General features: G+C 47.3%; 1 protein-coding gene across 7 annotated transcripts in view; it reads right to left on the reverse strand.

Moving 5' to 3' along the window:
* HMCN1 (hemicentin 1) overlaps positions 1-22,148 on the reverse strand; it is a 531,017-nt gene that overhangs the window by 44,097 nt on the left and 464,772 nt on the right. For 6 of the 7 annotated variants that reach the window (XM_085882362.1, XM_085882361.1, XM_085882359.1 and 3 more), the window contains 8 exons: positions 17,583-17,753; positions 12,940-13,110; positions 12,619-12,765; positions 10,549-10,686; positions 9,996-10,117; positions 4,872-5,109; positions 732-794; positions 10-129 (listed from right to left, as the gene is read on the reverse strand). In XM_085882362.1, the coding sequence (XP_085738488.1) occupies positions 10-129; positions 732-794; positions 4,872-5,109; positions 9,996-10,117; positions 10,549-10,686; positions 12,619-12,765; positions 12,940-13,110; positions 17,583-17,753 (1,170 nt within the window). Of the gene's footprint in view, positions 1-9; positions 130-731; positions 795-4,179; positions 4,321-4,871; positions 5,110-9,995; positions 10,118-10,548; positions 10,687-12,618; positions 12,766-12,939; positions 13,111-17,582; positions 17,754-22,148 lie in introns of those variants that run through there. The other variant, XR_015058458.1, reaches the window with a different exon arrangement.

The following is a 22,148-nucleotide window of genomic DNA, read 5'->3' on the forward strand; positions in this document are numbered from 1 at the left end:
AGTGCCAACCTTGGCAAATGCGTCCATCAGCTGCGATGGTGAGGCCTTGTGGGCAGGTGCAGTAGTACGCTCCCATGGTGTTGTGACAGGTGTGCGAGCATGGGCTTCTTATTGTGCACTCATCCTCATCTGCACATATGACACATGGCGGGTAGGAGACATGACTGCTGGGTGGATTGTGAAGGGGAGGGTGGAGAAGTAATTGTTTGTGACATTGAGTTTAACAATGTAATAAAACCAATGGTTCGAATCTCATAATTAGTGGAAATGAATTGTGTGGTGATGGAAGAGGAAAGTAAGCAGCGGAGGTGGGGGAATAGAGACGGGGTTGTAAATGGCAGATAATACATGATTAACAGTTAAACAGAAATACAAGCTTAAAAAGATCACCATGGCTTATGAAACTACTGCGATACAAAAACAGGAGCACAGAAAACAAGAAAAATGGCCTTCCAATGGAAAATCCCCAGGAAGCTTCTTAATAAAACAAGCCTGTCATGGAAAGGAGTTATTGGAATATCATGAGACATTTATTAATCAGATGAGTGATGCGAGGGCAGCAAGATATGAGCATTTGTTTCATGGCACTGACACCCCATGTTCATATCACATGCTATTTATGTTTATCTCTCTTAATGTTCTTGTTCTTTGTGAAATAAATGTACAAGTAACTCACTCCCTGCTGAAAAATATGGAGTCAGGAGTGTGCATCAAGTGTTATTATTTATTACCTGTGCAGTAAAGGCGAGAGCTGTCGAGGTGGAAGCCGTTTGGACACCGATCACTTGATTCACCTGAAAATATGATTTGGGAAACAACACCTTGGGTGTCTCATCCTAGATCACATCACATCACATACACACACACACACACACACACACACACACACACACACACACACACACACACACACACACACACACACACACACACACACACACACACACACACACACACACACACACGTCTGGTTAGGTCAGGTGTGGGAGCATGCACTGGAGCAGCACGTCACTGCGATCACTTTCCGCCAGAACTCCAGGGGCCTCCGTCTGGCCATCCCCCGGGCAGATGCCTGGCCCATTCCCATCTCCTTGAGATGTTGATCAACCTGCTGCAACCATGAGACATGGGGTCGGCCCATTGGCCTCCTCCTCTCATGAGGCTTCCTCGCTAAGCAGGATCAGAGTCAGGAAAACGAGCCACATGTTCAAATAGCTGCAGCTGACACTCACAGATAATGCAGGAAACAAATCTCATTTAAGTCTCTCTCAGCAACAACTCGTTGGTACACAATGTCCGACTAGAGATAGCCAATAATTCTCTGAAGAGACCTGGTACCAAAGGAGTGAAGTCTCCATCTCAGATCCCTGGTCAAGGGTACAAGTCTCGCATCCGTAGAGCAAGACTGGAAAGACCAAGGACCTGAAGACTCTGAGTTTCGTCCTCCTTCACAGGTACCGACAGCGCCACACCCCATTACCAAGTGAATCCACGACTCCCCAGGCCTGACCCAGACGTCGATTGACCTTTTGCTCACAGCAAACGGAGACATGAATATCACTGCCAAGCTAAGTGAATCTCTCTATGACCTCAGCATCCTCACCAAAAACAGGTACAGACAAGATAGCAGCATCCAAGATGTCATTGAAAGCCTGGATCTTAGTTTTGACCCGGGAAACCTGGAGTTCCAGTGGCTCCGAATCATCATTCAGCACCTCAAGGGACCCACCCCAAAAGGATATCCAGAGTCTCTGCAAAGATGACTGCATCGTCTGTGAAATCAAGGTCAGAGATCTTGACATTCCCAAATGATGCACCGCAGCTTGATCCCTCCGACATCCTCCCCAGAATCCAGTCCATTCAATTGCTGGATCGGGGGCCAGTACACACCCCTGACAAACTCCAGTAACAACTGGAAATAAGTCAGAGATGGTATCACCACAAATCACAGCACTCTCAGTACAAGAGTATGGTTCAGACATCAGATTGATCATCTTTGGTGGCGCCCCACGAAGACCAAGAAGCCTCCAGCGGGTATCCCGATTCACCGAATCGAACGCTGTGCATAGATCAACAGAGACTGCAAGCAGCCCCTGCTGAAACTCTCATCTGCATTCTGTGAGGAACCGAAGGGCAAGGATACGGTCAATGGTTGACCTCTTTGGTGTAAAACCTGACTGGTCTGGACGCTGGTGCTCAAGAAGATGGTGGCAAAACCTATCAATAATTATTGGACAAAGACCTTGCCTGGAACTGAGAGCAGCATTACCTCTCGGTAGCTGTTGCAGTCTTGGCGATCACCCTTTCCTTTCCAGAGAGGGACAACAAGGCCCTCTTACAGTCAGTTGGGATGATCCCTGTGTTCCAGGCAGAGCACAGAACTGCATGGAACGACACGAGTACAGCATTTCCACCAGCCTTAAGAAATTCAGCATGGATACCGCAGATCCCAGGAGCTTTACCACATTTCAACCAGTTCACCGCAACCTGTGTTTCCACAAACGAAGGGGGATCACAGTTGATTGGAGGGTCAGCAATAGGGATAGTAACACCCCTGACATCCAACCGAACAGCTGGTGGGTCAGTCTTGTACAGCCGCTCAAAGTAACCAGTCCAGCGGGCCTTCACTTTGGTCTCCTGTGTCATGAACCCACCATCCTCTGCTCTAACAGCAGTACACCGAGGGATGGGCTTGGAGGAACGCAATGCATGAGTTCCCCTGTAAATAGGACAAGAATCACTTGACCACAGGTGATGCTCTACCCCCTCACAAATTCTTTACATATAGGCCTCCTTGTCAACCTTCAGCACACGTGCAGTTTTACGCCTCATCTCCCTGAACATCTCAGCTCTGTCATTAACCCTGTCCCTGTGACTCTAGTTAATGGTGTCCAGTATCCCTTGAGACAAAATTCTTCTTCACCCTCCGTTGAGTGACAATAAATCCACCGGCAACATCAAGGATGGTAGTCTTGAAGGTGCTCCACAACTCTTCAGGATTCCCAAAAGAATCCAGACCCTCAAAATCCCCACTCAGCCTGTTTGCAAACTCCTCAACTACCCTCTCATCCTTGAACATGTCAACATCTAGCATCTGCTGGGATGGTACCATTCTCCCAGATTTAAGCTGCACCTTCAGAGTTGCTACAACAAGCTTGTGGTCGGTATTGAGAAAATGAGCACTCCGGCAGACCCTGCTGTTCTGGATCATCCTCCAGCAACCATCAATTAGCACATGGTCAATCTCCTTAACCACACCGCCAGCATTGGAATACCAAGTCCAGAGATGAGCTAGTGGATGCCGAAACCATGAACCAGTCATCCTAAGTCCATGACTTCTTGCAAAGTGAAGGAACTTCGTGCTATTCTGGTTCATAGTTCCAGACCCATGGGGACCAACACATGTCTCATAACCATCCCTATCAGTGCCAGTCGATGCAATGAAATTCCACAAGACTAGAAGAGCATTTCGCCTGGGACACTGATCGACCACAGACTCAAGCATGGCACAGAATGCGTCCTTCACAGTGAGATCACTCTCCTCAGTTGGAGCATATACAGAGACCAGGGAAACGACACCCAAGGAGTGATGAATCCTCAGTCTCACAATACACTCGTTGACCTGTGTTACCTCATTGGAGTCAGCTTATTGGACACAGCTCCAGCAACTCCTTAGGCATGGTAACCATTGGAGTGACCAGACCAATAGTAGGTGCAACCACCCACCATTATCTCACCACTATCCGGTCTCCGAACCTCAGAGAGTGCTGCTGTCCGGTGTTCAAATGCTTGAGCTCAGATGATAACAGAGACAGGTGATCATCCTCTCTTCAGAATAGGACATTCCAGGCACCCACCCAAAGGGACCGCCTCAGGTTAACCCAATGAAACTGCCATCTGGTGGATGAGATCTCAGCACCACTCCATCGCACACCACCGCAATGTGACCCAGGAAGTTTACCCCGTGCTTTTCCTCCTGTCATCAAAGAATGGGGGTCCCGAAGGCTTTGCCCCAATCCCATCATCCGGTGAGCTGCCCTGCGAAGGGCAGCAGCACAGGAGGTACTCCCACGGAGAGGGTTTTCAGTTTTCTTTGCGTTTATTGGTTTTGCGGAATTAAGTGTTTTACGTTGGCTGGAGTGTAAATCCTGCCACCAACCTTCTGAAAAAGTAACCCACCTGCAGGACGACATCCGCAGACACAGTTGGGCACTAGATATGGATGACTGTTGGCTCACAAGAAGCTCTTCCACCCTTGGACAGGTTTTGTTTGTAATCCTACTGGGTGTCCATATCCATACACCCTCCTCATCAGGAAACCTGGTCGGGGAGATGGTTGAATCATCATCAACCCGACCATGAAACAGGTTAGTGCAGGTTTACTTGGTTGCTGTAGCAAGTCACAGATCTAATCTGGTCGGACCTGCAATGTCACGCACGCACGTACACACACACAATCTCTCTCTATATATTGAGTGCAGTCTGTGGCTGCTGGTTGCATCATTTGTTGGGATGCGGCTATGCCGCTGATGCAGTGTCCCCCTTACCAGTACACTGGTACTCATTTTTCTGACCTCGGAAGAATGACAGGCTGAGTCAACCTCCTGGTGTATTTTTTTTATTCAGCGGCCAATGGGGCTTGAACTCAGGACCCTCGGATCCCAAGCCGCCACCCTAACCATTAAGCCAACACCAGGCTACACACAATCTGCAATCCTATGAGTACATCTTCTGGTTCTTCCTGTCAACTATTGGAGTTCATTCTCCCACAGTCAGTTTGCTTTCATTGGGATGAGTAAGAGATATCATATACCCCTCAAGACTTCATGTATGCTGCATAAAAGTTGATGCTAAATGCACAGTTTTGTTACCTTTCTTCACAGTCGCTCTCAGAGAGAAAAAGAGTTTACGCTCCGATGGCTCGTAGAAGGCACCGAAGGGAGTTACTTGTAGCGATTGCACGAGGAAAGGCATGGCAGGGTGGCTTGGAGAGTAGGTGAGGGAGTGGTTCCACGAATAGGGTGCGGCTGTGTCATCAAGGGTGTACACACGAGTCGAACGTCCATGTATTTGTCCAGCACCGGTTTGCAGATATTCCTCCACATAATCCTGATCGAGGTAGTAGTTTGGAAGAAAGGGAACAGGACACTAGATTACCATTTATAATGTCCAGAAAACACCTGGTGGCAGGTTTATACAGGAAGAGCAATGAAGGCCTTTGTTCATATCTTGAATCTCAAGCCTCGAAGATACTGAAATGGAAACAAAGTAGAAAATTCTGAGATGATGTTAAGATGCTGCAAAAGATCACTTTGTTTTCAGGAGATTGAAGTTTTGGAGGGAATCGGTTTGAAATTTTTTAGGAGAGACATGGTGATAAATGTTCAAGTGAAGTAACAATCGTCTGCAGTCGAGGAGGATGTGGATGGGGGTATGTATCGAGTAAGAGAGCTCATTTACACTAAAATTATGTGTGCACTCCTATTCCTTTCACCAAATCAATTCAAGAGTCGCCCAATGGCCCAACTATCTGTTCATACCCTTTGTCACCTTACTCTTCCATGAACCTCAATCTTGAAAACAGAAAAAAAAAAAACCCCCAATAATCGATTGGTTTTTCTGTTATACCGTATTTGCGTCCCTGTGTTGATGTTTGTGTTTTCCTTCAATTTTCCTTAATAAAATGTACCTTGTTGTGCTGTACTGTCGAATTTATTTTCGTGTTATCAGGGCCTACTTCTCAGATAGCCGGCGTGCAAATTCTGTCTCTGCTTTGACACTGTCTTCCTCATTCCGTTTCTTCCCCCCGCCCCCAAGTATCGTCCTTTCTGCCCCCTCAACATTATTCTACCCCACCTTTTTGTTAAAAAAAAAACAAAAAACAGGAGAAACAAAGAAAACAAAATATTTATTTTCCACTCCAAAACAATCGAAATCCGCCTGAACATCCTTCTGCCTGGATTTCCTGTACGTTATTCTTTATCTGTCCCTTTTCTCTATATCTTCAAACTGAATGTTCATTGAATGAAATACTTCTTTATTCATTCTGTAAAAGCTATTTTGACATTTTAAAATGCTTCACTTTCCTGATGTCTCCATCATGAGAAACAAGTATTTTCACCTCTGAATCCACATAATCTGCTTATTCATCATGATCTATTCCTCTTCTTCTTCTTCTTCAAAAGGGTTATTTTTCAAACTTGTCTCTCACCGAAGCGCTTGGTCCATCAACCCTCCTCCCGTACCTGCATTCACTCCGTACCTGCAGCACCATCTTTCTCTGTGCCTTCAACAAAAATTATTTCTGCATCCCCCTCACCCCACCCACTCAAAGCTTCCCCCTCATGCCACCCCATCGAAGGCTACCCTCATCCTGCCACCTCAAAGCCCACCCCCCATCCTGCACCATCCCAACACTTCCTCCCCTGTCCATAACTATTTGGACCTTAAAGATCCAAGGCCTCCATTTCAACCTGATCAATTTCTCAATCCAGGCCACTGCTGATAAACTGGGCATCATCTCTTTAGCAAAACCCTTCCTCCCACCGGACGTCCATGACTCCTTAGTGTCTCTCCCTGGATATTGTCTCTAATTCTATCGGCCTGAATACTGCCCTGGCAGTGGAGTTGCACTTTCCTCAATAACTCAATTTCACACTGTCTGTGTATTGATCTTACACCTCCCAAGAACTGGGAGTACCTTTGGTTGCGACTTCTCCTCCGCTCCCACCTCGTGCTTGTCTGTGTGTTGTACCATCGTCCAAGCAGTGACGACTCCATCTACCTCTCTCTCAGACAACATGCACCAACTTTAATCACTTATCCCACCTCTCTCTTCCTCATATATGGTGATTTAAATTGTCACCATGCTGATTGTCCAGGTGTTGGTACCTCCCTCATCAGCCGTGTCACTTCAGCAAAGGACTTGTGTGACTCCATGGGACAGACTCAATCTGTCAACTTTCTAACCTGGACTTCTCCCAATGACAAATCCTCCCTTCTGGACTTGGTGATGACTAATTTTCCCACAAATGTCTCCTGATCTTCCTTTGCTCCAATTGGTTGATCTGATCATATGCTTGTGAAAGTCAACATCTCTGGCTATTTTGAGAGAGCACCTTCAGTGCCGGCAAGTCTGGCAGTTCAGTCAGGCGGATTGGCAGGGACTGCGAGTGGCCATCTCACTTCAGGACCTGTCTCCCATATCCACTGCCCATGATATTAACTCAGTCAGGGAAATCTTCTCCAGAAACCTGCTCTCTCTCTTAAGCACAGCTCCATCCCATCTCATATTCAGTTATCCTACCCTTCTTCCTGCCCATGGTATACCAAACACTGTGGCGAGGCAGTTGCTTTGAAACAACTTGCCTTCTCTTCCTGGAAAGAAGGCAGTTGCTTTGAAACATCTTGCTTTCTCTCAAACTCCTGGATCTCACTATCAGCCCTGATCTTTCTTGAGCAAACCACATTTCAAAGTTGGCCTGCAATGTCAGTCACCGAATGGGGATGCTCCGTCGAAGAAAGTCCTTCCTTGGCACACCTGGACTACTATCCACCAACGAGGCCTTAATTTGCAGCTTGATGGAGTACTGCTGACCCTCTGGCCTGGCTCCCCTGCCTCACATCTTGCTGAGCATGATGCCATGGAAAGCAAGGCCTTCAAGATCATTGGAATCTCCCGTGCTGAAGCTGAATTCATGGACCTGTCACTTTCCCATTGTGGACAGGTCGCTGGTCTTTCTCTCTTCTCCCTCCTTCTTTCTGGTCTTGCACCCTCTGCTTTTTCCATGCATTGTCCTCCCCACCAGGTTTCTGCATGGTGCACGCGGTTCGCCATCAACCCCCTTCTGGTGAAACGATCTAAATCCAAGATCACTGCTCACCTCCATTCATTTGTTCCTCTTTTTAACTGCCTGTGGAATAAACTTCCACATTCTCTTCAATCTCATCTTACCCTCCATATCTTCAAGATAGCTGTTCACCACCACCTCAGTCATCACCCATTCAAAACCATGATGTTTTCTCCCTCCGTTAACTCCCCATCCCCAAGCTCACCTCTTTCCTGAAAGTTTGCTTCTGTATCCATCTTGTCCACCCCATGCATCCTCCCCTATCCCTATTTCCTCCACACTTCCCTTATTTGTCCATGTGTCCCTCTATTTTGTCCCTCAACCCTGCTGTTGGTATTCCCCCCCCCTCTTTCAACTGTTCCTTTTGTTCTGTTAACTCCTGATCCATTCTGTATTGTAGCTATTCGACGAGCCTTGTATAAAAAGGTACCTGGGAAGGCGGTAATAAAAGGGACAGTAGATATGATTGAAATGGAATTGATTTGTACCTTGAAACAATGGGGATAAGTGGTAGACGGACATCGGCAGAAATAGCAAGTGAAGTGGAATTTAATTGGGTGATCTGTGTGCATGCTGTGCTGTCCAAGTCTGTTGGTTAACGATATTTTTTATATCTCCAAGATCGAGGATCATGGAAGAGCGAGCCGCCAGAGACTAAAAAGGAAATGAACTGGCTTTGGGGCATTGGACAACCAATAAGCAAGGAAAGGAATGAACAGGAAAAGGGAGAGGAAGGGAGTAAAGAGTAACCTGCAAGGAAGAAGTTGGGTTCGGTTCGGTTAATGGGGGTAGAAAAATATTGTGGGTATCATTGGGGAATGACATGACATGGTAGTGGAATACCTACCTGAAATTCTGGAGCAAACTGTGCGATTGAACAGACTCTTGAAGTTGGTTCCACAAATGGGAGAAAATAGGATGAAAAGAGTGGAGTTGTGCATTAATCCTGGATTTTTGGAGTTTAACCAGAAGGTTACTGGAAGAACAGGTGCATTCTGATCCCTGGAATTTCTGGGGAGGGTCGGAGGACTTCGGGAGCAGTATTGGAGAAAAGGTGGTTAAAAAAAACACCACTGACCTGCCTACGATGTGAGAGTAACAACAGGCCTTGTGCTTGAGAATATTGAGAGCTTTAGATTTCACAGAATCTAGGAGAGACAGATGTGATGTGGGGGTGCCAGACCATAGGGGATATCAGTACTCCATTGAGCAATGGACAAAGGGCTTGTTGACTGTGAGTACTGCTGATGATCCAAGGAAAGACTTGGATTAACAGAGGCTTCCCATTCTGTCGCTGGATTTTGAGGCTAGCTTCGGTATGTGGTTGGTCCAGGAAAGGTCATGGGTCATGGTAAGGCCTCACAGTTGAAGAAAAAAAAACATCACCTCTCCCAGTCCGAAACAAAATGGGGTTATCTGAAAAAAAGGAAGATAGAGGGGTTTTCAGAGCATCCAAGAGGTCGATTACGTCAATGAAGAACAAGACTGGGCACTGCTTTGCAACATTCCACCCTCCACTTTGAAAGGAAAGGAGAGGAGAGGGTTATTTTGATGGTGATGCAATGACTGCACAATTGAAAAGGAAGTGAGAGAGTCAGGTATGAATGCTGCCTTGTACGCCCCAGGCATGGAGCTTGTGGAATGACCAATATATGTTCAGAGAATAATCATGACCTCTTCTTTGAGATTTAGAGCCTCCACCCATTGCTGAGAGAGAAGCAGCAGCAATGAGATGAGGATTGCATCACTGGTCAGTCCGATTGGATCCCATGTCCAACTATCTAACGTATTGCAGGACCTGTTTCATAAACTGCATATTGAAATGTCTTTCCTGCATTTCTCATAAAGTTACTTTTTTTCTCAAGGACTGTGACTCTTTACTTTGATGAAGTGTTGAAATAAACAAGTAAGAAATGAATCAACTTAAATTGTAATTGATCCGCCATGAATAAAAGAGAAGCTGACGTTTCGGGCGTTGACCCTTCTCGTCGGAGCAAAATACCGAGATTACAACCATCAAAAGAAATAGTCTAACTTGGCACAGATTAAACGAACTCCAACATTTACTTTTACTTCGAAAATAATTGTTCTTGGGGGATGAGTTTGAAAACAAAGACCACCATCGCCATGGTGATCAAATCTCACCTTCAATGTGACGTTTGTGTGTTGTGAAATGGAAGGAACATAGCCAGACAGCACAACGTTCAGCACCAAACTGCCCTCTTCATCCACTCCTTGTCCTATTGTTGTTAAACCAACAGATTCTCCTGCAAGTGTTGATGAAGATAGCATTGGTGAATAGCATGCCATGTTGACGATTAACACCCAGAACATAAACACATAATAGGTTTTGACTTGACAAACATATTTCACAATTAAAACCGCTGCCTTGTGTTTGCTTTACTATTTTTTGAATTTGCGCTTATGTTGCGTATAACATCTAATATACAAACCTCTTTCTAACCACTGACTGACTGACTCGTTCACTGACTGATATTAAACATCGGTACCTTCTGGGTAATGTAGAAAGCTGAAATTTTGCGTGCCGATGGACATCGAAGCCAAGACAGGAAATAAAAATCACAGAATCGTATTCATTTGTATTTGTTATAGGTTAAAACTATTTAAGCTTTATTGAGAAGCACATGGTGAGATTGGAGTGCATCGTGTTTGCGTCACCATGAAGTGTACAGCTCACCTGTGGCAAACTCGACATGAGATTCTTTCCTGAATGCTCCACCCGTGAGTGAGAATCCATTACGTGCTGCTCCCAACTCCTGTGCAAAGGCCCAGTAGACGGATGATAGTATGGAGGCGAGTGTACGCATTGCAGGACCTGTTTCATGCACGGCAGTATATGAGATGGTGGTGCTTGTTGGAGCTATGAGACTCAGTGTGACTGTGGAATTCAATTGGGGCTGTTATGCTTTACATGGGGATGAGGGGTCCTTATGTTGGGGCTAAAGTATCTTACGGTGGGGGCTTCTGTATCTTTTGGTGGGGGCTCTGGGATCTTTGGGTGGGGGCTCAGGAATCTCACCTGGGGGCCCAAGGATTGTACATGGTAGCTATGGGATCTTACCTGGGGGTTCAGGTATCTTATAAGGGGGCTCTTGGGCCTTATATGTGGGCTCTGGGGCCTGGCGTGTGCGCTCTGGGGTCTGGCATGTGGGCTCTGGGGCCTTATGTGTGGGCTCTGAGGCCTGGCGTGTGCACTCTGGGTCTGGCATGTGGGCTCTGGGTCCTTATGTGTGGGCTCTGGGGCCTGATGTGTGGGCTCTGGGGCCTGATGTGTGAGCTCTGGGGCCTGATGTGTGGGCTCTGGGGCCTGATGTGTGGGCTCTGGAGCCTGATGTGTGGGCTCTGGGGCCTGATGTGTGGGCTCTGGGGCCTGATGTGTGGGCTCTGGGGCCTTATGTGTGGGCTCTGGGGCCTTATGTGTGGGCTCTGGGGCCTTATGTGTGGGCTCTGGGGTCTTATGTGTGGGTTCTGGGGCCTGATGTGTGGGCTCTGGGGGCTGATGTGTGGGCTCTGGGGCCTGATGTGTGGGCTCTGGGGCCTGATGTGTGGGCTCTGGGGCCTGATGTGTGGGCTCTGGGGCCTGGCGTGTGCGCTCTGGGGTCTGGCATGTGGGCTCTGGGGCCTTATGTGTGGGCTCTGGGGCCTGGCGTGTGCACTCTGGGTCTGGCATGTGGGCTCTGGGTCCTTATGTGTGGGCTCTGGGGCCTGATGTGTGGGCTCTGGGGCCTGATGTGTGAGCTCTGGGGCCTGATGTGTGGGCTCTGGGGCCTGATGTGTGGGCTCTGGAGCCTGGTGTGTGCGCTCTGGGGTCTGATGTGTGGGCTCTGGGGCCTGATGTGTGGGCTCTGGGGCCTGATGTGTGGGCTCTGGGGCCTGATGTGTGGGCTCTGGGGGCTGATGTGTGGGCTCTGGGGCCTGATGTGTGGGCTCTGGGGCCTGATGTGTGGGCTCTGGGGCCTGATGTGTGGGCTCTGGGGCCTGATGTGTGGGCTCTGGGGCCTGATGTGTGGGCTCTGGGGCCTGATGTGTGGGCTCTGGGGGCTGATGTGTGGGCTCTGGGGCCTGATGTGTGGGCTCTAGGGCCTGATGTGTGGGCTCTGGGGCCTGATGTGTGGGCTCTGGGGCCTGATGTGTGGGCTCTGGGGCCTGATGTGTGGGCTCTGGGGCCTTATGTGTGGGCTCTGGGGCCTTATGTGTGGGCTCTGGGGCCTTATGTGTGGGCTCTGGGGCCTTATGTGTAGGCTCTGGGGCCTGATGTGTGGGCTCTGGGGCCTTATGTGTGGGCTCTGGGGCCTTATGTGTGGGCTCTGGGGTCTTATATGTGGGCTCTGGCGGGTGGGCTGTGAGGCCTGGCATATGGGTTCTGGGGCCTGGCATGTGGGCTCTGGGGCCTGGCGTGTAGGCTCTGGGGCCTGGCGTGTAGGCTCTGGGGCCTGGCGTGTAGGCTCTGGGGCCTGGCGTGTAGGCTCTGGGGCCTGGCGTGTAGGCTCTGGGGCCTGGTGTGTAGGCTCTGGGGCCTGGCGTATGGGCTCTGGGGTCTGGCATGTGGGCTCTGGGGCCTGGCGTATGGGCTCTGGGGTCTGGCATGTGGGCTCTGGGGTCTTTCATGGATACTGTGGTGCCTTTTACAGGGACTGTGGTATTCGGGTTTATAAATAATTGAGGATGAAGCAAGTAACAAAACACAGAGTAATTTGACAGGCAGAAAAAGTGGAAAAATGATCAGAACAAGGAATGCAAGCAGTACCAATGCTCTGTGGAACATCCATGATTATCCCTTCGACAAGATGGCCATCAGATCCTCCATCTTTGGAGATGGTGACGTTAAAGTGAGAGATTCCAAACTCCAAATCATTCAATTTGCCCAGCACGCTCCCTCGTGCATTCCGAGGTCCTGATGGATGTTACGGGCAAATGATGCTCACAAAAAGTAAGGAAGCGAGGAAAAAGTGCTGATTCCTGAAGGATATACTGTAATTACATCAAACGAAGTAGAAAATTTGCACAAATATCTTATCAATGTGCTAAGTAGCATTAAAACAAAGAAAATGGAGGCGTGCTTTAACACCTGGACAAGGCTTTATGTTGCACGTGTCCACCTGTGTAGAGCCACCCATGCAAGCCTTTCTTCCACGCTCAAGAACAGGAGCATCACAGAGACGATCACGTGTCCGCTGGCCCTGCCCACAGCTGGTGGAACACATGGACCAAGGCTGCCATGAGGTCCAATCTCCATCAACTGAGAGAACAACGTTTCAGAGAGAATGATTAAAAACAAAGCACTGCACACTTGTCACTTAGTACAGTCTGTCTGGAGATAAATAATAATTTAGAGGATTCTTTTTCATGCACATATACTCGTACATTCTATCAATCATAGCAGGAGTGCACCTTGATACTGTGGGGATTTACCTTTTGGAGTTATTATCGATATATCTATCGATATCAAACTGAAAATCTGTCAGGGGTGAAGCCTCAGTTGAACCTTGTATGTAAATTAATTACGTACTGTTTGAACATGAGTTGGACTGTGAGTATGTACATTAATCTATACTAATAAAAGGCAATGTGTGTGTGTGTGTGTGTGTGTGTGTGTGTGTGTGTGTGTGTGTGTGTGTGTGTGTGTGTGTGTGTGTGTGTTTCTCTTCCATAACTCCAAAACCATAAAACCTAGCAGTCTGAAAATTTGCACGTATACAAAGAAAATTCCAAGGAAGTGCAAAAGTGAAAATTGGGTGTTTGGGTAAATTAAAACACACCTTTTGAAGATTATAATTAATGGCAGTATTTAATTATATCCTTTACAATCTTCGGCCACCTCACTGTCTGGGGTCTTAAGGCGTTTCCTAGGAAACCTCGCTATGTTCTCTGAAGCCGCCATGTTTTCTGGCCTGCTCAACCATGCTTCGACTTTTTTTTCATTTTCCTCACTCATATTATTGAATGCCTGTTCATCACAGCTACGAATCACTGGGAACATTGCAGTTCCAGCATTCGTGGCTTTTTTCATTTACGCATATGAATAACCGAGAAAATCTCATAAAGTCAGCAGAATTACAAAAATGTAAGCTCTGGATTTGAAAGTATCAGCAGTTCGGATCTTAAAGAAGTGTTGATTTGTCCAATTCGGACATTGCATGGGCGTTTCCGGGTGCATAGTTGTATCGACGGCAATTGGTAATCGCTTGGCAAGCCAGGCATTCCGTGGGAGTGCTGAAGCCATTTACCGAGCTGTACAGTTCATGCTCGTTGATAGCGGTACAGTTCGTGTCCCGATCGGGATGTACAGTGGACAGTTACTTCAAGGTAGAGGTATGTTTATAGCACACACGGACGTGGTACATATGGGTAGATTTGGATCTGTACGGACTCTTCGCGGGTGTGTGGACATGCCATGCCTGTTACGGGTGCCGTGGTGACAAAGTTTCATCCTGTATCTTATAGAGGTGCTATTTGGTTTTCCTTTGTCCTCATGTCTGTTTCTAAAGCATTTGGTTATCGGATTTGCTTTACAAAGGTTATATGTTTCTCTTTGTGAGTTTCTAGGCAAAATATATTTGATAACGCCTGATTTCTGAGGCGTTTGCAAATTAACGTGTTTTCTAAATTACCGAGCCAAATTAATTTTCCACCCATCAGACGCAGCTGTTTATAAAGATTAATGTTTGTGAACATCTCCCTGAAACGTCTAGCCAAATGTACCATTTTTTGGTGAAAGCTACTCAAGGTTTCTGGGTTGTATGCAGTAGGTACTGCAGTCGGTAATCACACCGACTCCAACCTGCTGATTCCCGAAAAATTGCCGATATCGGCCAAGAGAGAGAGAGAGAGAGAGAGTGTGTGTGTGTGTGTGTGTGTGTGTGTGTGTGTGTGTGTGTGTGTGTGTGTGTGTGTGTGTGTGTGTGTGCGTGTGTGTGTGTGTGTGTGTGTGTGCGCGCGTGCATGGTGTGGTGTGGTGTGTGTTGTTCAAAAAGCAGAACATGTTCCCCCTGATAACTCCCCACCTACCACCTACCACCTACCCCCTATCTCTATCTCTATCTCTATCTCTATCTCTATCTCTATCTCTATCTCTATCTCTCTCTCTCTCTCTCTCTCTCTCTCTCTCTCTCTCTCTCTCTCTCTCTCTCTCTCTCTCTCTCTCTCTCTCTCTCTCTCTCTCTCTCTCTCTCTCTCTCTCTCTCTCTCTCTCTCTCTCTCTCTCTCTCTCTCTCTCTCTCTCTCTCTCTCTCTCTCTCTCTCTCTCTCTCTCTCTCGACGGTCATTATATCTGGACATAGGTTATCTCCATTTGTGTCTGGATGGTAGTTATGTCCGGGTGCGGTTTGTCTGCAGACATGTCTGAATGGGACTTTGTCTCCAGACGTGCCTGAATGAAAGTATGTCTCCGGACGTGTCTGGATGAGAGTTTGTCTCCGGACGTGTCTGGGCAGTGTTTATGTCCAGACAGGAGTTAGTGTCATTGCGGTGTTTATGTCCTGAAGGGAGTTTGTCTCCGGACGTTTCAGGCCGGTGTTTGTCTCTGGACAGCTTGGCTCCAGACGCGTCCAGGTGGTATTTGTGGCCGGGTGGTGTTTGTCTCTGAACGTATTCAGGCGATCTTTATGTCTGGACAGGAGTTTGTCTCCGGATGCATATCTCCATGTGTCTGGATGGTAGTTATATCCGGGTGGGGTTTGTCTCCAGACGTGTATGGATGGGAGTTTATCTCCGGACGTGTCCGAGCAGTGTTTGGCTGTGGACAGCTTGGCTCCAGACGCATCCGGGCGGTGTTTATGTGTGGATGGGAGTCTGTCTCTGGACATGTCCAATGTCCATGCAGTGTTTATGTCCAGATGGGAGTTTATCTCCGGATGCATCTGGGTGGTGTTTTCTCCAGACAGGTTGGCTCCGGACACATCCGGGTGGTACTTACGTCCTGGCGGTGTTTGTCTCCGAACATATTCGGGTGGTGTTTATGTCTGAACGGAAGTTTATCTCCGGACACGTCCGGGTGGTGTTTATCTTCGGACATGTCTGTGGGGCGTTTGTCTCCGGACGCAGCTGGAGACAAACACCACCCGGACGTGTCCGGAGACAAACACCACCCGGACGTGTCCGGAGACAAACACCACCCAGACGTGTCCAGAGATAAACTACTGTTTGTCTCCAGGCGGTGTTTATTTCTGGACAGGAATTTGTCTCCAGACGTGTCTGGATAGGTGTTTGTCTTCGGACATGTCTGGGCAGTGTTTCTCTTCGGATATGTCCGGGTGGTGTTTTTCTCTGGGTGGTATTTCTAGTATGACCAGTAGAAAATTGATTTCAGACATTATTTTGTTTCCATCTTCACTGTTTTTCCATGCAGAATCATTTTGATGAGACAGTATGAATCGTAATTGACGCTCGGCCACACGTCTGCCTTCACTTCCTCTCACCTCTCGCTGCCTTCCCTTCCCTTCCCCCCCTGCCCACTTCCTCACTCTCCTTCCCTCCTCTCTCCCCCACCCCTCCTTTCTCTCCCACCCTCCTTGCCCCCCCTCCTCTTTCTTTCTTCCTCCCTCCTCCCTCCTTTCTCCTCTATTCCCTCACTCTTCCTCTCCCTCACTGTGAGAGAGTGTGAGAGAGTGTGAGAGAGAGTGAGAGAGAGTGAGAGAGAGAGTGAGAGAGAGAGAGAGTGAAAGAGAGAGTGAAAGAGAGAGTGAAAGAGAGAGTGAAAGAGAGAGTGAGAGAGAGTGTGAGAGAGTGTAAGAGAGTGAGAGAGAGAGTGTGAGAGAGAGAGAGTGAGAGAGAGTGAGAGAGAGTGAAAGAGAGTGAGAGAGAGAGTGTGAGAGAGAGAGAGAGTGAGAGAGAGTGAGAGAGAGTGAAAGAGAGTGAGAGAGAGAGAGAGAGTGAGAGAGAGTGTGAGAGAGAGAGTGAAAGAGAGAGTGAAAGAGGTTATTTAATCAATTAATTATTATATTCATTTTTCGATTAGTTACTTAATTTTCAAAAAGTTACAGGTTCGGATGAAACAGTGGTGGTTTAGGTATGCTATTCTCCAATTGATTAAGAAATTAATTATTTTATGAATATCATTTATTTATTTTAATTTTGCAATTAATCAATCAATCATTGTCGACTGCTCCCTCCCAATTCCGACTCCGTGTGCTGCAAGGCGGCATCGCTGGACGCCAAAGGCACCGTGGCGATGTCACATGCTGAAGGATTTGTTATTTATTTATTTTGCATGGGGGCGGTGTAGTTTGAATGTACCGCTACTTGTTTATTTCTTTTTTACTTGTTTAAATAGTAATTTTCCCTTTGGAAGACAGTCAAACACCCTGAGCTGATCGCTATGTATAAAATGAAGAGCACAGAATAGGGTTTGAGTCAGGGGAGAAAGGGGAAAAACGTGTTGGAGGTAATAATCAAACAGAATAGTGAGAAATTCAATAAAAAATACCATCACATGTGCACATGCAAAAAAGCAACTAAGAGTTATGAAAAGGGCTCCATAAAACTTAAATATAAAAGAGAAAATTACAATAAATCAGCCATTTGTTCAAGATCAGCCAAAATAAATCAGCCACTCTAAAAGAGCCCTTTCGAATTAATAAACTGATTTTATTATTGACAAACTTTGAGAGTAAAAGAGGGAACAGGTCATATGTCATATAGCTAGATATATGCTCTATATTAAGAAATTTGATAATCAAAATCTAAGCCAATGGTTCAGAAGTAATGGCGCACCTGCACAAGGCTCACTGTTGCACAGGTGCACTTGTAAATCCGGCCCTGGGCATGCGCGCCCCCCGTGGGCTGGAGCAGGACTGGTGCACATTCGGCTCCTACCAGCACGGCCTACATCACACGATCGGCTGCAAATGCTCCAGGCGCTCCATACGCCCCAATTTCCGTGTACTGGTGGAACCAGAATTATGATATCACTTTAGCACTCAGGATGTAGACTGTGTGGTGAAGACCTTGGCTTGGAATAGCTAATATGAAGCCCATCCAAGATGGATACCGTGATAAGCAAAACAAACAAATACAGAAGATAAAGTATAAATCGAACCGATTTATGGCATGAATCGCACAAATTAAAAATGTGTTGAGTAAGGTAAGACAGAATGAACCACTCTTGTTCCCCCTGTATATAGTACATTCTTCTTGGTCTTCATGATCAATATACTAAAACCTACTCCATGGGAAAGAGTGGATCCCTTCCCCCTCCCGCATTGATTAGTGGTTGTTGTATGTACGCATTTCTTCTGCATATTTTTTGTCCCACATTTGCATATGTATTTTGTGTATGAGCACACGTGGACGACATTTCGTGGGGGTAGCTCAATTAGTGGCCTTTTCCCCAAAGATTTGATCTCCCCTTCTCCCGTGTTTCTTACTATTACTCATCATTCGCTGTGGTTTCACATCACCCTGGGGCTAACCCACCGCCCCAAGGGATGCACTTGGAACACTACAAAGCATGAAAGGCAATCAGGCCAGGCACGTCGTTACTTGCCTGAGCCTTTAAGAGGCTGGGCGCCAGGAGAGGGGCCTCAGTTCAGTTGAAAGTCGAGTAGAATAACTGAAAGAAAGGGTTGAGTTTTGATAGATAAACTCAGGGAAGGTCTGAGTATACAGTTTGTGCCTAAGTGCCTCAGTCATGTTTGGGCACAAAACCACAATTCATTAAGGAGTACAGTGTGTGGAGTTGGACAACTTGAATCAAAGCTTGCATTGGGCTTGGCGAGTTTGAACACCATCAGCCAGACCGCCTCCATCAGTCACACCACATGCATACCTGCCAACCCTCCCGATTTGCGCGGTAGCCTACCGATTTTCGATAGCTCCCAACGCCTACCGATTTTATTAGTCAGACATACCGCATTTGGAAATTATTATTGGAAAAAAAAATAGTTGTGTTTTTTCAGTTTTCCTTTCGTTTCTCACTGCCAAGATCGGATTACACGCGGCTGCTTCTACATTCTACAAAACTCGTGCCTGACATTGATTTCTTATCTCATCAGCGATTGGTTATTGCTTCCAAACTAAGCATGACCAATCAAATGTGACGACGGGAAACAGCGGGCATTCATTTCCAGACAACGCGCCATTGGCATTTCCCATTCATGATCAAAGACTCCAGTTAACAGAGAGGACTCATCGCTTCAGTGCACGACAACAATGCAAACACCAGAAAAGAAAAAACCACCCCCACGCTGGGTCAACGAGTTTAAACCAAGTTGTGTAACGATATTGATCTTTAACTGTCATTGTCACGAGCGGCATGGCCGCCCAAGCCTTCTTGCATTGCGCATGCGCAGCTGGTGTTGTGTGTGCGTCATGGCCGCTTTTGGAATACACGTGTTTCACGTCTGCTGAATCAGAATCGGTGGTCATCGGCGTTATCTGTGAATGAATGATTACGGAAACAAGTTGGACAACAGAGTTCAAGTGTATCAAGGCTTCGCGTGAGGTAAACTGTAAATATGTTATGAAATCAGAGTGGCCAATCATTTCATTCATAAAGATGTATCGGTGAGTTTATGTAAACTCTTGTGTACACGTATGGGCACATACATGTGGAGCTTGGACAGTCAGTAATTTATGGAAACGTGACTGATGATCGTGATGTATTAGAAAAATAAATATTGGTGAGTGGATCAACCATGTTAAGTTTTCTCTTTTTCACTCTAAAAATATGTTGATATATTTCAGCTAAATGTGGGCTCAAAATGCAGGAGATTGCACCATTTTGCTTCATTTTTTTGAAAAATTCCCGGGGGGCCATTCCCCCGGACCCCCCTAGGGACGCGTGTAACGCCAGCCTACCACTTTTCCTTCAAAAAAGGTTGGCAGGTATGCCATATGGTGTTGGTATCAGCAGCACAAAGGGTCACCCCCAGCATGGGAGGAGGGCAAGCCTCCTCCCATTCTGGGGTATGGGAGGAGGTTAGTCATCATTGTCAATGATTGACATTCCGTCCACCAGACAGACATCATTGATATTTCGTCCACCAGACAGTCATCATTGACTCATTGCCCTGCCGAATGGGTTTTTGTTTTATCTGCTGAATTTCCCCCAAGCTTTTACTTTCACCCCACAAATTGGTGGCCAGAGTGGGGCCTAGTTTATTTAGAACTGATAAGCATGTGTTTTAGGTGGTCTTGTGTTGAGGCTCCATGCCATCTGTCCATTTAGTAATCTATTAAATAAGTGTGCTTTTCTTGTAATTATCATCTTTGTTGCCATCACGATTATTAAATTGTTTAAAATTAGGACATAAAATTGTTATCTTGTTTTGTCATCTTGGCAGGAAATTCCCATTGGTATACCACCAACCATTTGGTTTTTGGCAGGGGTCTCCAACCTGCGGCCCGCGGGCCACTGAGACGGATTTATGCGGCCCTCGGTGCCATATTAAGTTTACATTACAATGCGGCCCGCGATACTGCCAATTTGTCAGGGTCATTGATCAAAGCGTTCTGTAATTTTTATTATGATTTTGATTCATATTAGACACGTGTTTTTAACACCATTATTCATTTATCATATTCGTTGGCAAGAAAAATATATTCTGCACTAATTTTTGTTTAAATTTCCGCATATTAATTATATATATTTTTTCTTCAGAATTTAGCGTCCTTTTTTTGGGTGCGGCCCTCCGCCCCTCACCACTTTGGTTTTGTGGTCAGGTCAGGTCAGGTCAGGTATGGGAGCATGTGCCAGAACAGCGCGTCGCTGCGTCCACTTTCCGCCGGTACTCCAGGGGCCTCCGTCTGGCCATCCCCCAGGCAGATGCCAGGCCCATCCCCATCTCCTTGAGATGATGGTCAACCTGCTGCAACCATGAGGCACGTGGTCGGCCCACTGGCCTCCTCCACTCATGAGACTCCCTCGCTGAGAGAATCTGGTGAGCAGGATCAGCGTCAGGAAAACGAGCCACATGTCCATACAGCCGCAGCTGACGCTCACGGACTATGCAGGTAACAAATCTCATCCGAGTCTCTCTCAGCAACCGCTCGTTGGACACAAAATCCGACCAGCGATAGCCAAGGATTCTCCGAAGAGACCTGGTACCAAAGGAATTAAGTCTCCGTCTCAGATCCTTGGTCAAAGTCCAAGTCTCGCACCCATAGAGCAAGACTGGAAGTACCAAGGACCTGAAGACTCGGACTTTCGTCCTCCCGCACAGGTACCGGCAGCGCCACACCCCATGATCCAGTGAATCCATGACTCCCCAGGCCCGACCCAGACGTCTATTGACCTCCGGCTCACAACCTGCGGAGACATGAATATCACTGCCAAGGTAAGTGAATCTATCCACGACCTCAACATCCTCACCACAAACAGACACAGACAGGACAGCAGCATCCAAGATGTCACCGAAAGCCTGGATCTTTGTTTTGACCCAAGAAATCCGTAATCCCAACGGCTCCGACTCCTCATTCAGCACCTCGAGGGCCCCCAAGAGGATGTCTAAAGTCTCCGCAAAGATGACTGCATCATCTGCAAAATCAAGGTCCGAGATCTTGACATTGCCAAACGATGCACCGCAACTTGATCTCTCCGACATCCTCCCAAAAATCCAGTCCATACAAGTGCTGAAAAGTGTGGGGGCAAGTACACATCCCTGACGAACTCCAGTAACAACTGGAAATAAGTCAGAGGCGGTACCACCACACTTCACAGCACTCTCAGTACCAGAGTAGAGTTCAGACATCAGATCGATCAGTTTCGGTGGCACCCCACGAAGACCAAGAATCCTCCAGAGGACATCCCGATTCACTGAATCGAACGCTTTACAGAGATCAACATAGGCTGCAAGCAGCCCCTGCCGAAACTCTCGTCTGCGTTCAGTGAGGACACGAAGAGCAAGGATACGGTCAATCGTTGACCTCTTTGGTGTAAAGCCTGACTGCTCTGGACGCTGGTGCTCAAGCAGATGGTGGCGAACCCTATCAAGAATTATCCGAGCAAAGACCTTGCCCGGCACTGAGAGCAGCGTCACCCCTCGGTAGTTGTTGCAGTCTTGGCGATCACCCTTCCCTTTCCAGAGAGGGACAACAAGGCCCCTCTTCCAGTCAGTTGGGATGATGCCTGTGTTCCAGGCAGAGCACAAAACTGCATGCAACGACGCGAGTGCAGCATTTCCACCAGCCTTGAGAAGTTCAGCATGGATGCCACAGATCCCTGGAGCTTTGCCCCGTTTCAACTGGTTCACCGCAGCCCGTGTTTCCACAAGCGATGGTGGACCACAGTTGATTCGAGGGTCAGCAACAGGGATTGTAACACCCTTGACGTCCAACTCG

This window comes from Eptatretus burgeri, chromosome 5 (assembly GCF_056783735.1).
Source record: "Eptatretus burgeri isolate ZD-2024b chromosome 5, Ebu_testis_v1, whole genome shotgun sequence".
NCBI lineage: Eukaryota > Metazoa > Chordata > Myxini > Myxiniformes > Myxinidae > Eptatretus > Eptatretus burgeri.